Source organism: Chrysochloris asiatica, unplaced genomic scaffold, assembly GCF_000296735.1.
Source record: "Chrysochloris asiatica unplaced genomic scaffold, ChrAsi1.0 scaffold00001, whole genome shotgun sequence".
Lineage (NCBI taxonomy): Eukaryota > Metazoa > Chordata > Mammalia > Afrosoricida > Chrysochloridae > Chrysochloris > Chrysochloris asiatica.
Window position 1 is genome coordinate 5,830,084 of NW_006408519.1, and position 17,706 is coordinate 5,847,789.

Consider the following 17,706-nt stretch of genomic DNA (forward strand, 5'->3'; position numbering starts at 1 on the left):
TCGGGCTGCGAACCTTAAGGTCAGCGGTTCGAAACTACCAGCTGCTCCGCGGGAGAAAGATGAGGCTTTCTACTCCCGTAAAGATTTACACCCTAGGAAACCCTGTACAGGGTCGCTATGAGTCGGAACCGACTTGATGGCACTTAACAACAACAACATAATAGAAATACTACCAGTGGAATACAGAGCTCTGGTAGTGTAGTGGTTAAGAATTGGACTGCTAACATTAAGGTTAGCAGTTCAAAACTATCAGAGAAAAATGAGGCTTTTTGCTCCCATAAAGATCGACAGCCTCAAAAACCATGTGCAGGGTTGCTATGAGTAGGAACTGACTCCCTGCGCATAATTACCACTACAGGTGGGATGGCTTTAAGGAACAGAGATTTGTTTTCTCACAATTTAGGAGGCTAGAAGTCTGAATTCAGGGTACCGCTTCAGCTGAATGCTTTCTATCTGTTCTTCTAGTGAAGGTCTTTGTCTTTTTTTCACATTTTGGTCCTTGTCTCCTTGGGAATCTATACGTGGCATGTTATCTGTCTTTCTCATGTGTGCTTCCTTGATTCTGTGTTTGATCTGATCTTTTAATTTTTTTTTTTTTTTATTGACTATACTCACAGGTATAGATTTATTGGAGAAATAACAGGTTACATTTTAGGATCAGCAACAACTCAGGATACAGCCAGCTTCTTGACTGGGTCCACAGGGAAGCCTCACCCTAGCCCCTTGACACCTAGGCCCTCTGGCCTTGCCTCTGTCCTGCTCAGGCAAGTGTTGCAAAATTCCTCCTCTCTGTCAGAAAGTACCTGGAGACACCCACTCCAGCAGTAAGGATGGGCCCCATGATACTCAGCTTGCTTGCTCAGTGGGTTGATGAGTCCACAGTGCCATCTTGCATGGGTCACCTGGGCTGATGCCATTATTTTTCTGCCATGCTGCCAGTGCTTGCTGCCGCTTCTCAACATCTCATCATCGTACCCATTTCCTGCTGTTACAGTTTTCTACTGGACTTAAGAGATTCTCAGGGAAGAGATGCTTGAGTCTGGAGGACACACTCCACTCCCGTCTCCTTATTTGTTTGTTTGTTTGTTTATAACTGAACTGAGTGACGACTTACAGTCAAGATGATCTGATCTTTTTTTGTGTGTTAAAAGAGATTGAGTTAAATAGCTCCGTTAATATAACAAAGAAAACTTCATTTCTAAATGGGAATGTGCACACATGTATTGTCATCAATTCAATTCTAACCTATAGTACAAGTAGAACTGCCCCATAGGTTTTTCAAGGCTGTAATTTCTATGGAATCATACTGCCACATAAATATTTTTTTTTAATTTATATATTCATGTATTGATTCATTAATTATTAAATGTATTCTCAATTTTTACAGTTCGGTTGGTGCTAGGGATCCATTGGTGAGAGGAACAGATATGTTTGTAAGTTTAACTTATAGAGAGCTGAACAGTTATTAATCAAATAATCAAGCAAATACATGTAGAATTAGAACTATATTAAGTACATAGCTTATGCGACTACATATAATCTTCCATTTACTTTGTAGGGCTTAAGCAAATAATGAAGTATTCATACACTTCATGCACTGTTTAATCATTCATTGTATGCAATAGACATATCACCAACCTCTTTCCTACCCACCCCTACCCTCCAAAAACTAACCAACCTATACGGACTTTAACTATGTTTCAGCATCTATTTTAACTATGTTTCAGCATCTTATCTATTAGATAAGAACCGTTTGAAAATTAAGTTGGATTCGATCTTCCAAGATGTTTGCAACAAACTTCAGTAGAAATCTTACTCAACTGAGCTGTTTACAGATGTTTCAGTCCTAAATCATACCTTGCTTTCAAAATGTCCTCAGAGGAAGTGCCTGAAGAAATGCCCTGAGATAGGTCTGCTCTGTCTTTTGCCTTCTTCTGGAGGCCATATTTAGTCTAGTCTGGAACAATGTTATCTTTAGACATTGTGGATACTTATGAGTACAGGAGAGTCCTGGTGTGGCACTGTAGGATAAGCACCGGACTGCTAACTGCTAGGTTGACAGTTCAAGCCCACCAGTCTCTCTCCAGAAACTCTTAACAACAACAGTAATATGTGTATAGGACATCATATCATCTAATTATATATGCATACATATATGTTTAGGGCCTCATATCATTGTTAGGGGATATAGAAGATTCTTTTCAGGTCCTTATGTAATTTATTTCCAACTTAGAGTAAAACTTACAAATGTGGTATTTCTCTTCATAAAAAAAATCTGAAATTATTTAAATAAATTCTTAGTCTAAAGGATTTAGAGAATTGAGTATAGTCACAAGTAGTCTCCCTGACTTACAGTGGAGCTCTGTTCACTTATGATGTAAGTTAATGACTTCTTGTTTTTGTTTTATTTTTATTGCCTTTTATTTCAATATCTTTATGTATCTAATTTTCATTTGTCTTTGGAGTTGCATGAGAATGATAACATGAGCAGTTTACACAGTTGTTGCCTGTAGTGCATATTACTAACTATTACATGTTTATGGAGTCCTGGTGTGGTGCCACAGGATAAGCACTGGACAGCTAACCACGAGTCGGCATATGAAACCTACTAGCCATTCCTGGAAACCTTATACAGGGTGATCCTGAGTCAGAATTAATTTGAAAGCACATTACAATAACATATGTAAAAAGTCCATTATAAGTGAAGTTTGTGATAATTCAAATATGATAATTTTGTCATAAGTCAGGGACTACCTGTATGTATATGTGTGTAATACACATATATGTAATATACCTACACACACATAGGTACTATTGTTGTTTTGTGCCGTCAAGTTGGTTTTGACTAATAGCCACCTTATACAGAGTTTCTAAGGAGCTGCTGTTGGGTTTGAACTACTTATCTTACTGTTGGTTAGCAGTCCAGTGCTTACCATGTGTACACATAGACCCTTGTGTTGTAATAATGCCGTTAAGTTGGTTCTGACTCATAGTGACCCTGTATAGAGTTTCCAAGGAGCGACTGGTGTGTGTGAATAGCCAACTTTGGTGTTAGTAGTCCAGTGCTTAGCTTATCCTACAACATCACACTACATATATATACATACACACATAATATCATCGCTGGACTGGTATACGGTGTGGTTGTTAAGTGCTGTTGAGTCAGTTCTGACTCATACTGACCTTGTCCAAGGACCAACTGCTGATCTTTTGGTTAGCAGTCCGGGATTGATCCCACAGTGTCACATCAGGAATCTATCTATCTATCTATCTATCTATCTATCTATCTATCTATCTATCTATCTATCTATCTATAATATAATGAACGCAAAAATAAAAGGCTATACGTACATACATATATCAACTGAGTAAAACTTTTTTACTTTTTAAGTGTAGAACTTAGAAGAGTTAATGTGGTCCTTCCTAATTACAGATACAATATTAATTTGCTACAAATCCTTTCACAGAATAGCAGAATGAAAGCATGTATTGATTTGAATACCAGGATGTTTCCATACGCTGACTTAGTTTTTTTTTTTTTTTTTTTTTAATTGTTTTATTGTGAATTTTATGATAGTTTACATGAGAGAACTTTAGTTTTACATTCATTCCATCGTGTATCATTTCATTGCCATGGTTCCAATCCCCTCCATGCATCATCTTCCGACCAAAGGGTATATCCTAGAAACCCGCTCTACACTTCCCCCTCCCTCCCCCACTTCCCCCAAGTCTTCGGCCCGCAGTCCCTCTCCCTCTCTGGATCCAAAGTCCCCAGCCACTTCATCACTCCACGTCATTGTCTCTGTCTCCATCTCAGGCATCCCTGCTTCTCTGGGTAGGGTCCCGCTCTTGGCTCTTCTCTGTTGATGGTCCCAGAGACTGCCGCTCCTAGACTGGAGAAATAATCACTCCCTTCCTTGCTACAAAACGTCTACCTTTGCATTTCCAACCCTCACAATCAGTCTTGATAACCATTATTCACTACAGTATCGTGAGTTACCCATCTGTATTTCATTTCATCAGCTACGCCCAGAGATTGGATAGTACTCACTGGTGATTCTGCCTTCCTCCATGCCCCCAAGCTCTAGGTTCCCTCTTGAAAGCTTGTAAGCCAGTCAATTCTTGCCTTTGTAGTCTCTCCCTCCCCATTTGGGTATCCAATGTCCAAGTTGTCCATCTCTGTCTACTCTGTGTGTGGAGGGGGTGGGAATGTTTCTTGCTGTAAGGATTTGTTGCCTCTTTTGAGTCACTGCATTAGTAGATATAGGTCAAGTGCCGCATAAAGATTTGAACAGATGGCCTTTTGGTTAGCAGCCGGTGGTTAACTACTGCCCACCAAGGCTCCTTTTCACAGCTAAAGCTGTTAGCATCCCAACACATATTTTGGGGATGCAATTCAATCCATCACCAAGTCTATTTTATGTAAAACTCTTACCTCTGTGATCATTTTTTTTTTCATTATTACTATAAGACAACATGAATAAACAGATAAGAGTTTTAAACTATTCTCATAAGATGTATTTTTATTAATGTCATATATATTGCACATATAGTCAGTTTCATAAATAGCTTAAAACTGCTGCAAAATGTAATTTCTTTTGAGCTGTTAATTGTGTTCAATCAACTATTTTTACAGTGTTTTCTTAACTAAATACTTTTAGGTATTTATTTTCAGTGGTTCTAATTATATGTGCTGCATAATGAAACAAATGAGAGCGAGATCAGTCCCCGAATCATGATTATCAATACTGAGTAATGTTCCAGATGTTGTGCAAGTTGAATTCTGAGCTCTACAGTTCTGATTTGGCAGTTAAGTGACATTTAATGAAAGTATTTTATTATATGAAATTACTAGTTCAATCAGTCCCTTAATAGGTTTAATTATAATATTTTCTTTTTTTTTGAGGGATTTAGCAAATTTCTCTGTAAATTGAATGTCTGCTGAGATTTGCAGTCATCCTGCTCATTTCTTATCCTCGTAGATACTGGATGGGAATGACCATGGGTTAATTTGGACTGTATTGAATGAAGGAAAGGACATCATTTGGTTAGTCATCATACAATAGGAGTTCTTCTTAAACTGTTTCTCCTTAACTTTATTAAAACTTTGTCAGGTGACTACTGCATCATTGAACTATCTATGTTTTCACCACCTTCAAGTTGCCATTGTTTCTGTACAATCACTTAAGTAATACATTTTTTTTCAAATGGGATTCTTTGGAAAGCTGCTGACTCCTCTTCTTACTCTGAAAAATAGCCTACAATCATATCATGGAGCTCCAGATAAAAAACATACATTGATCATTCTCATCTAAGATTCTGTTTTAAAATTTTGGTTGTTTGCTTCCCTCCTTCAGGAAGTTTTCATGGTATGAAGTCTGGGTTAAGTATCATGGAACTGCTTACATCAAAGTACACATTATACCAGGTTACAATTGCCTATTGATTTATCTCTGGTCTACACTAATCTGTAAATTACATGAGAAAAGAAACCATCTTTGTTTTGCATTGTGAATTCTGAACACACAAGTTGGGATTCAATAAATGAATTAATTAGGAGAGGTTCCAATCATCTACGACCTGCATTCAATAGACGTTTATTTATCCATTTAACTGAATCCATTTTTTTTTACTTATAAAAAGGAATTTGATTAATAAAACATTTTATGACACATAACCATAGTATCATGAAAATTTGGGGGGAGAACATCTGAGATATGAATCAGGGTGTTGTTATGGGATGAGTAAGAAAAAACTTAAAGGCTAGAGATCTGCAAAAAATGTATTTGTAGAACTCAGTGAATATTTGTTGTTGATTATTGTATTTGTATGGCATGAGCTTAATAACCTCAATCCTCTGCACCCCCACCAGTGAAATACCTTCATCGCTTCTCATTGCCTTCAAGATGAATATATAACTCCAAAAATAATTAGATAGGTTCTCCTTAATCAGACTTAGTTTATGCCTTTGGTGTCTGAAGTGCTGGAGAGGAGTTCCCTTTTAGATTTATTCATGAGTTGCTGTAATTGTAGGTTTTTATCAGGGGTTACTGCTATTATGCATATTTCCAAGTTCCTTAACCAGATGATATGATCATTGAAAGAAAGTTCTTATTTTCCCACTTTTTTTTAAATCTCTCTCGTATCTTTTTAAAGGTGCATTAAAAATGTTACTAATTTATTGAACTTTGTATAGTTCCCAATAATTAAAACGTAGTAGAAAATTTATGAAGATACACTCTTTAATGTGAATGAAAGGATGATACAGCTCTTAATTCGAACCTAAAACAGTGCTAAGTGGTGCAGTTTTTGCTCTCTTAGACATACTGTTATATGTGTTAATAGCATAATCTCATGCTTGCTCTAGAAATCCTCATCAATAGCTACAGGATACATGGTTCTCTCAACTGGCAGCTGGGTAGAAAAATGATGTTTAGAAAAGAATGCTAAATTAACAATGGGGAGACTCATGTAATCTCTAACTTTGTTACAGTGTTTCCCAGGTCTCTGTGATATCTTTCCATGCTCCCAGCAAGTCCTACAATGGTGGTGTTGGGGAAAGGAGATGTGCTTAAAGCTACTTCTGTCTACCATCACTAAGATGACTGGGAAGCACTTATTGCTCAGGGCTGGAGCAATAACTTCCTATCTAGCAACACCAATTTTTGAAGGAAAGGATCATAGTGTGCTTATACAGCACTCAATATTGAAGCTCTACAACCATGGATCTAGACTGTAAACTACAAGGTCGGCAGTTCAAAACCACCAATTGCCCCTCAGAAACCCTGTGCAAGGTTGCTATGAGTCAGAATCGACTTGATGGCACTTAGCAACAACAACAACAGGACCATGGATAGTTACTGAACTCAACTGTGTGCCAATTTCCTTATTAGTAAATAAGGCACTTGGGTTAAACAATCTCCAGGGTCCCTCAGTACTCAAATCCCTATGTTTCAAGGTCCATACTGCATGGGAAAAAGTACTTGTAAGAAGTAAAATGTGATAGGGTACATTCTTTACTCTTCGCTCTTTTGGAGAACAATTTCCTTTGTACATTGTCCTGCATTAATTTCCTGAGTAAAATCTCTACTTGATCGATGGGAGTATGGTCAGAGGTTATTATTCAATTAAGTCATAGATTCCAATGTAGATTCTAGTTGGAAATGAAAAAAATAAAGAGATGGAAATGTCAGTTTTCCCAAAGTTAGGCACCCACCAGTCTCTATGGGAGAAAGATGAGACTTCCTGCTCCCACAAAGATTTAAAGCCTAAGAAACCCGATACAGGGTTGCTATGAGTCGGCCAACTCAACAACATTTAGCAACAACAACTCAGGATTATTGTAAATGGTACCCTGATATTATATTAATTAGCATTTACTCCATTGGTGAAAAAGTTTCCAAGCTTCTTGTGTTCTTTGTAAAATAGTGGGAATGAATCAGCTATATGTTAATAGAATTTCTTTAATAACTTACTACTCTTCCTATCTAACAATGACAACTTCCTACCTAGTACAAAGTAGTAAGTCCACAGCCCAGAAACTAAATAGTACAAAAAGCCAGAAATTAATAGCATTGTATTTATTTTTATCATATTTATTAATATGAATGAATACTTTCTATTTTGGCATGTGATACTCATTTTCCATTGATACTTGTGATAATAAATTTTAAATATATGTATAAGTTATAAGCATGAGTCAATTTAAAAATACTTAACTAAATTGTTTTATAGAAGTGGTACCAAAGATAATGAAAATAGTGTGAAAAGATTGGGAAGAAGTGAAATATATCAATGAGGGCCCCAATAGGAAACCAGTTGTCAGTGGGTTTAATGAAAGGGCATTAACTAAATGACAAGATACAAAGTGTAGCAAACAGCAAGGAAGGTAAAGAACCAGGGGTTAGCAAGAGTGGGAAGGGATGGTAATACAGAACTACAGGGAGAGGGAAGACTGAATTCACAGGAACTTTATACTGTGCAGTCACTGCCAGCAACTAGAGACTGTCAGGGAGGAGAGGGGGAGTAAGTACCTGACCTTTTTCTCCTGTCTTCTCATCCTCTGATCTGCTATCAGTACCTCCCATTGGCCTAATCCTACAAGAAGGCAGAGTTCCAGGAAACCCCATAAAATCAGCCTCATGGGCACAAAGCACAGGGCAGAGAGAAAAGAGGAAGTGCATTAGAGTGGATAGGAGGGATCAAATAGAACAGAGCCAGTGCTTGGGAGACATTTAGGTTTTCTGGAGCTGTTTGTGGTGGTGGTGTTGTTGTTAAGTGCTGTTGAGTCAGTTCTGACTCATAGCAACCCTGTATAGAGTGTCCAAGGAGCAGCTGGTGAGGTTGAACCTCCAATCTTGCGGTTCAAACCAACTTTGCTATCCAGCTCATTAACCTACAGCGCCACACCAAGACTCCTAAGAGCTGGTTATACCAATCTGCTAATTACATTAGATTAGTCCAATACTTAAATATATGTAGGGATGATATTAAAAACATTTAACAGGTAAATCCAAGACTCTAACCAGTCAGAACAGTTTGATAAATTTCTTGTTGATTATGCTTTAATCATCCCTTAGCTTCTGGATTGAAGGAGATTAAGTGCTCAGTTGGTAAATGAAAGGCCATGGGCTTGAACCCACCAGCCACTCTGAAGGAGAAAGATGTGCCAGTTAACTTTTATAAAGATTTCATCTATGGAAAAACTATGGGTCAGTTTTACTGTGTCTTGTGGGGTCTCTCTGTGTTGGAATCACTTCTGTGGCAAGAGGAAGCCTTATATTAATATTTTAAAGTCCACAGTGTCACCTGGAATGGTGTGGAAGCTGAGGATCATCCCTGCTTATGTCTAAGAATTGAGCACTGACTTGCTTCATAAGACACTGGACTGATGTGGCCACGGTCTTCATTCTGACCTACAAAAAAGATCACAGAGGAGTAAATCTCTTGCCACTGAACCTTGTATCTTTGTACCTTTCTGAAGGCCACTGAACCTTGTCTTGTAGTCTTGGTATTTGGAAACCTACTGTCTTCATGGGTTCTAGACTTCTACAAAAAGGGATTACATTTTCTGTATATACTACTACACATACTACAGTTTCTTAAACATAGCAAAAGCTCAATAAATACTTTCTAAGGAAGATTTTGGTGCTATTTATTCTGATCTTTCTAAAGAGAGGGGATAACAGGACTTTGAAAGAGTTTTCCATTCCAGACGTAGGATTCCATGAGAGAGGCAGGCATACTTAGTTGTGTGCATGTTTCTCTTTTTGTTACTCATCAGAGCCAAATGTTCCCATGTTCAGGAAACTGAGTTCACCAGAGATGTCTCTAGGTTTCCACATTGTTTTCTTTTACATTTATCCTGGTTTTTACAGTAATTCATGTTATGAGGGTAGACACAGAAATGAATATAAAAGGTATGGAATTTAAAGCTCAATTTATGATCGTATTAATGTCATTTACAGTAATAATAGTTTCCTGAGAATTTTGCATTTTTCTAGGTTACCTTTAAATAATTTAAATATGTAATGTTCTCTTTTTTGCATAATTATGTAGACTTAAATGTTGTTATTTTTACAAGTTTGTGATAAAAAGCTATTGAATACTTCAGAGAAATGTTAGATTCACAGCAATTTAGGCTTTAAACATTTTTAGCATTATTAGATTTAAAATTTTACTTTCTATGTTTTTGTTTTTACTACTTTATTTCCATTATTACTTTCTTGTTATTCTATTTTCTGATCCTTACTGATAATGCACTGGACCCCAAGATCAATTTAAACCACTAGGTTTAGTGGTTCAAACCTACCAGCCGCTCCTTGGAAACCATATACAGGGTCGCTGTGTGTTGAAACCAACTGGATGGCACTTAGTAACAACATTAGGGAGCATGGTGGCTCCACATAATAAACACTGGACTGTGAATCACAAGACTCATGGTTTGAGCCAGCGACTCCACAGCAGACAGATAAGGCTTTCTGCTCCCATGAATATTTAAAACCTCAGAAATTCTGTACAGGGTCACTATGAGTCTGAACCGAGTCAGTGGTACAATCCCACCAACAATCAATAAAGGATAAGCCTTGGACTGTGAACCACAAGGTCTGTGGTTTGAGCCCTGGTCTCTCCATGGCTGTCTGCTCCCTCAAGGATTTACAGACTCTGAAACCCTATACGGTGCCGCTATGAGCGGGAACCAACTTGATGGCACTTTAACAACAACAATGCTAATCTGACTCACAGTGATCCTGGAGGACAGAGTAGTTTTCTGAGTCTGTAAATCTTTACAGGAGCAGAACACTTAATCTTTCTCCTATGGACAGCTGATGGGTTTGAACTGCTGACTTTGAGGTTAACTGCCCCATGCTTAACCCACTGCACTACTAGGGTTTTCTGTAGGGTCACTATATGCTGAAATCAACTCCAAGACCATGAGAATGCTGATTTTCTTCATTAGAAAGCTACAGATAGATATCAAAATGATTATTCCTTGAAATGTATCAGAACGATGACAATAGTAACAAAAATCCCTCTACCACGATTTGAATGTCAAACAGTAAGTTTTAATTGTGTCCTTTTTTCTCTCTGTGGTGGTGTTTTTCCAGGTGATGATGAAGGAATCCAGGAGATGGCAGAGTCAGATGGGGACACACAATCAGAGAAACCAGGTCAACCTGGAATTGAGACAGATGACTGGGATGGACCAGGTAGGACAGAGAAAATTCAAAATTCAATCTTCTGTGACTGCTATCTGGAATTCACATTTATTTTTTTCTCCAATTTTGGATAGGTTGTGAAACATACCATATTTCAACTCTGATTTAAAGCATATATATGTGTTTGTGAGCGTGCTGATTACACAGGATTCTAAATAACATTATTTAAAATTTTGAATCTTTTGATTAAACTATGAAAACCAAAATATTACCTTGGCTTGATGTCTCCATCCTTGTTTTTCTTTCCTGTCTGTAAAGGTATAAGATCCAGTGAATTTTACTGTCTTTTTCTTTGAACTTAGATTCATAAGCTATATCCAGATTCAAATGAACCACAAATTCCAGGCTTAAAATAAGTGCGGGAACAATTAATAATTTAAGTAACTGTCATTTTCATTTTAGCTATAATGTAAGTCATGAGAGTGAACCTCAATATCTGCAAAATCTATTAGAATATGTCAAATAGTGCCCCCAATTTGACTCAATGTTTTGACAACCATTTTCATTTTTATGAATAAAAATTAAATTTCATTTCCAAAGGTCCGGACATTTTAACATTTTAAGAAAAACAAAAAGTGATCAAAATACTCAAAAGCACAAATATAATTTTATGTAAATATGTAAAGTTTATAAGAACTTTGTGGAAAAGAACTTTCATATTTGGTGCCAACTCAATTATGACTGGTAATATATTGATAAATAGAGACTATTGTATCATAGGACTTAAGGTTGTAAGTGAGTTTTGAAATAGTTTCAGCCCTAATTTCCAATGCAGTTACATTTTTCATTAAGAAAGATCCTATATTTCAATCACATTTTCACCCTTGCATGACTTTGCAAATTGCTCTCTGCTGTGCGTGAAGAAGAGAGGAACTCCAGTGGTAATTTTCTGAAACCAGCAGCTGGAAAATATAATGCAAACAAAAATGAAGATATCTGATTATTATGATGTCATTTCTAATGTTATGCATGATATACACAAATGTTTGTATTCTGTGTACTATATTACACATACTTTTAAACCAACATATATTTAAAGTACTATTCTACAGCTTTCTGGGTGGCACTGTGGGCTAATGCACCAGACGGCAAAGACGTTTGAACTGCAAGGTTGGCGGTTCAAGCTCAACAGCTGCTCCTCGGAAACCCTATATTGGGTTGCTATGGGTCCGAATCGACTCGATGGCATTTAACAACAACAACAGCATACAATTTTCTAACACTTTGGGAAACATTCAGGTTTTCGGCATTTTTACCTTCTTGCATTAATGCTTCTATATTGTCATGGTGGGGGATAATTTCCTTGATTAAAAATAAAATTGGGGGAAAAAATTAACAAAATATTAGTGTGTCCTGAGGCTTACATTAAACTTTAAAAGGGTGAGTAAAATTCATATTTTATCGTTCTTCGTTCATGAAATTTAGCATTGTATGTGTGTATATCTCTATATATAGATAGATATGCTGTTTAGAAGAATTTATTGTCAGATTAGATGGTCTTTTTGCTGGCTTTCAAATAAGTGATTTCTGGTTTCATCTCATCATTTGGCAAATTTGGGAGTGGAGACAGGCTTTCCATTTTGTTTAAGTCTGGGACTCATGGTTTTGCCACTAGCTTGGGAATAAACAAGAACAATCCAGAGGTGATGAAATATTAACAGATGATTGTACATTTGATGCCATTTCTTTCCCAGAAAATAACTTGACATTATTACCTAAAAAATGTTGCAGGGTAAAGAATGATGCTAGCCTTCAAGATGAGATTATTATTATTTTTTACAATTTGAATTAAATTTACCTGTTATCTAACTGAATAAAATTTCTAGCTGACATGAAAATCATTATATCCTTTGTTGTGGTACATGTGAAATGTAAAAAACTCTAAAGTGAAAATGTCTGTTTCTAAGCAGGGCTGTCGCTATTATGATGAGTGGCTGGTGGGTTTGAACTGCTGACCTTGTGGTTAGCAGTACATTGCTTATCTTACTGTGCCAAACTAGGTATGTCTATGACAAAATTCTTTGATTCTTATAAGATCAATAAGACATATTTCTTCACAAATATTTAGTTATTTTGGATTTTCCTTGAGTTAATGAGATTGATTCATAACAAGGAAATGTATGTTGGCTGCTTTTTACTTTTTTTGCAGTTAGAGAAAATTAGTTAGATATATCTTTGGTAATTTCTTCAGTGTTTTTACCCAGATTTTTGTTAGTCTTTAGTGACAGTCTCCAAATGTAGAAAATGGGTACTAGTTTCCAAGGGTTTGGATTTTGATTCTGCTTTTGACACTTATGAACTAGGTTTCTTTTGGAAAGCTACTTAGTGTCTTTGTGCTTCGAGCTTCATTTGTCAAATGTAGAAAAACAACGTTAACTCCTCTTTGAGTTTTTGAGACAATGAAATCAGGTTATGCACGTAACTTGCTAATGAAGATGATGATGGTTTTGGAGTTGTTGAGTCTTGAAGCAGAACCTTTTAAATTCTCCTCAGACTTTTTAATGCTCAGTAGTGTAGCTGATAGCAACAAAGGCTACACGTTTGTAATACCAAGCATCCTAACCACAATTATTGGTTAAGACATGATGTAATTGAGCCAGGTGTGATTTTTAGGGTTTCTTAATACTAAAGCTGCCCCACCCAGTCTTGACATTTACAGTCAGATAGACAGTTTTCTTAAAAATAGAACAGAACCAAAGGATGAGGAAATGATCTAAAGAATTTGATGCCTAGAGCTGACATCATTTCAGATGGATCAGAAACTATCTTATGTGTAAAGAGCTTTCCTGAAGATGACTCCATCGGCTTTTGTGATGGCTCAATTCAATAATGAATCAACTCCTGTCTAAATGTTCTATTTTTATCCAATGCAAACTCCATAGTTTAAACATTTGTTTTCCTTATTTGTTATTCAACTAAAAGGTATATTTAGTAATCATAGTTGTTCACACCTTTGTTAACTCTTATGATTAGGTAGAGCCTAAACAATTTTTAGGAAAATTAACTTGCCATTTGTAAACATTTCTGTGGCTAAGCTGCTCTTTAATGTTTAGACTTGTTTGTGACTGTAATTTAAATATTCTTCAAGTTCCTATGATTCGTTCACTGTTAGATTGGAAAGTTAGAAAAACACTAAGCCGGTAAAGCTTAGGCCAAAGTAAAAGTGGGAACTATTACCTCATTGGTTCAGCATCTCGTACATCTATTTTTAAACTTCATCATTCTTTCTGGCTTTAAAAAAACTATTCCTCAGAGATTTGAAATCTAATTCATATAAAACTTGCTATCCAGTGTTATTTTTTTTTCTTTTTATCGATATTTCTTTTCAGCTATATTTCATTCATATAATTTCTGTTTTTTTAAGTAAATACCATTATTTTTTGTCAACTTCACAAGTTTTATGATTTCTTCAGTTTACTAATATTCTTATGTATTGAATGCTTGTTTAGCTGCAGTACACTAATGATTGTGAGAGTTGCTAGGAGACACTTGAGGTGTAGTATGAAGCTGTCTAAATTCTCCCCTTTGAGCGTCATTTTTCTCCTTTAACTTTCTTGAATTATTCCTGTGTTTTGTAACCCATCCTTCAGTTCCCTGCTACAATAATCAAGCATGCCTTAACATAGAAGGTAGCGCATGTTCTAAGTTGCAAAGAAAAGTATACAGATTTTACAACCAGATCTGAGTTTTTGTCCTTGCACCTTTTAATTATGGGCAAAATATTAAAAGGCCTCATTTTCCTTATTTTTAAAATGGAAATATGAATGAATACTTTGAAAGATTTTTCTGAGGATGAAATCTGAGATGGTACATATAAAGTATCTAGCACAAAATTTGAGAGAGAATGAGTTTGTTGAACGACTAGTGAGTCCTGGTGTGTCTCTGTGGGTTAATGAGCTGGACTGCAAAGTCACTTTAAATTGCAAGCTCAGCGGTTCAAGCTCACCAACCACTCGTTGGAAACCCTATACAGGGTTGCTATGGGTCGGCACCGACTTGATGGCACTAAACAACAACAAAACAAATAGCCTTATTTATCCTAGGACAAAACTTTGTTAAACACTTTTTACTCTGTCATCTCAGAAGGGACCAACTGCTGGAATATATAGACCTAATTTTGAAAACAGGGTCTACCAGGAAGGTATGCTTTCTTCTCATTTAAGAACATTTTTAGACCACATTCCATGACCAAAGTCTGTAGGTTTCAATTTCTTTCCAGATGCTGTATGTACTTAGATTTGGAAAAGCTAATGTAGATAAATTATCATCTCTCAGCTATTTCTATCAAATAAACACTTGAAGAGTCAAATCTTACTGATATCAACTTATTTTCATATCAGTCTTATTAATGAGGTAGTTACTCTCATTAGCTCCATTGTATAAACAAGGAAAGTCAGACAGACCTTGATTTTGTTTTTTGTGAAGTGCTGTCAAGTTGGTTCTGACCCCATAGTGACCCTGTATAGGGTTTCTAAGAGCTAGTGGTGAGCTTGAACCGCTGACCTTACGATTCAAACGGATTTTGCAGTCCAGCACATTAAGGCACAGCGCCACACCAGGACTCTAGTCCTTCATAAAACTGTGTCTTTGTGTGTACTTACCCTGTACTTGGAATGTTTTCCCTTCCTTCTCTACCTAGCAAATGCTTTTAATTCAATTAATGCCTAACCTTCCTTGCTCTATTCTCCTTTTTGTTTCCATAGTTCAGATTTTCTCAACATATTTCACTATAATTTATGTTTATCAACTTTAAGTATGTCAAATGTCTGATTTCCTTATTAAAATACGTGCTTGGGGATAGCGCTTACCTGTCTTAGTACTGAATGAATCTAGGCCTTAGCATCATGCTTGGTGGTGGTAGTTGTATGCCATGGAGTCAGTTCTGACTCATAGCGACCCTGTACAGGGTGTCTGAGGCTGTAAATCTTTATGGGAGCAAAAAGCCTCATCTTTCTGCCATGGAACAGCTGGTCGTTTCCAACTACTGACCTTGTGGTTCACAGCCCAATTCGTAACCACTACGCTACCAGAGCTCCTTAGCATCATGCTTACTACAGGTATATTTCAAATTTCCAGGGGCCATAAGAAAGAAATATATCATGTTACTCACATAAGTTCACCCACTTCTCAGTCACTGACATAATTAGGTTCCAAAGACTCAGTTGTTATGCACAGTTGACGTTGTGCTAGAGTAAAGGGTTGTGCTGCATCTTCAGCATTGGTAGCCCCATGTCTCCAATCCTCAACACCCATTGGATGACACAGACACATCCTAGGTCACAGGAGGCATAGCAGGCCTTCCTTCCCTACAATTCTTCTCCACCATTGTGCAGTCCTTGGGGCTTAGAGTGGTGGTGGTGGTGATTGAGTGTTGTTTTTCACCCACCATCTCTCATCACTTGCCCTGGGCAGAGACCCCACTCATTCTCCACCTTCTGCCTTCTACTGCCTGAACTAGTATTGGGGTGGACCCTGCTTGTCCCTGTCCTAGTCAGTGTCCCCACTAGTTCTCTGCTGGCTGGTTCGTTGCCCACCTGTATGGGATACCTCATTGTCCACTGTCCACCTCAGCCCTGGAGCCCCATGTGACTTCCTTACCTCTCCCTGTCTATCTGCCTCCCCCCACCCCCATCAACCTCCCTAATATCTTTGGGACCTTCTCCAATGTCCCCCTGCATGACCATAACCTCCCATCACCAAGTTTCCACCTGCCCACCCATAGTCTCACGTTGTCCTGTCATTGCCTCAGCCCTCTGTGCTTGGAAGAAACATGTCATAGAGACACAGTGTGTGGGCCATGTGGAGCCTGGATCATTGGAGAAATATTTTAAAGTTGTAAATGGGAACTATCAGATGACAGGACAGTTAATTAGTGAGGAGTAGCTGTACATGGAATCCTATTGTGGTACTGTAGGGTAAGCTCTGTAATGCTAAGTGCAAGGGCAATGGTTCAAAACCACAGTCTGATCCTTGGAAACACTATACAGGGTTGTATAGTTGCTGTAAGTTGTAATCAGCTTAGTGTTATTTAACAACAACAGCGGTAGCCACAACAAAAACAGGTATACATGTACCCCCAAAATAATGTGTATTCATGCAAATACATGTGTGCATTATACACATACTCACATATATACAAGTAAAAAGTTGGGACAAGCAGTCATTTAGATTCTTTGACACAAACTTTTCATATATTTTTTATTTAAAAACACTTTGCTATTAATATTAAGCATTTCACTTAAAGTAGAACATCTATTACAAAAACACAGCTACCCCAAATCATCTGCTTGTATCCTTAAATCTTGAACAGCAAAGACATGAGGCAGCGCTGATTGGATGAATTTAGTATAATAAACTAGGAATCATTTTTGTATTTCATATTATAGAACACCATAATCGGCTTCTAGATTGATACACAAGCGTCTGAGTTTTTACCAGAGGTAAATTATTTCAGGATTGTATAATCATTGTGTGGCACTGTAGGATAAACACTCAACCTCAAGGTCAATTTGAACTGCAAGGTCAGTGGTTCAAATTCACCAGTCGCTCCTCAGAAACCCTATACAGGGTCACTATGAGTCCCACCCTACTCGACGGCACTTAACAACAACAACAAACATTGGAGAAGAAGGCATCCTGCAAATAATTAACTGTGTCATCTTGAACAGTTTATATAACTCTCTGTGTCGTGATGCCATGAGATAAGCACTCAACTGCAAGGTCGGTGGTTCAAACTAACCAGCCGCTCCTAGAAAACCCTATACAGGGTTATTATAAGTTGGAACTGACTTGTTGGCACCTACCAACCTACCAACAAAGTGTGTCTGACTTTCCTTGTTTATAAAATGACTTTCCTTGTTTTTAAAGTGTGGAGCCTTGAGCTTCAAAAGTGCTCAATAGTAGCTTTTAATATTTCTTATATAAGGTGGTGGTGTTAAGTGCTGTCAAGACGGATCTGATTCATAACAACTGTATATAGGATTTCAGA

The 17,706-nt window shown here is 37.3% G+C and overlaps 1 protein-coding gene across 1 annotated transcript in view; it reads left to right on the forward strand.

The window, feature by feature from the left end:
* Positions 1–17,706, forward strand: part of ZFPM2 (zinc finger protein, FOG family member 2) — a 560,495-nt gene that overhangs the window by 24,035 nt on the left and 518,754 nt on the right. Inside the window, exon 2 of the mRNA XM_006830635.1 lies at positions 10,608–10,709. Coding sequence (XP_006830698.1) covers positions 10,631–10,709 — 79 coding nt within the window. The 5' untranslated portion in view covers positions 10,608–10,630. The remainder of the gene's footprint in view (positions 1–10,607; positions 10,710–17,706) is intronic.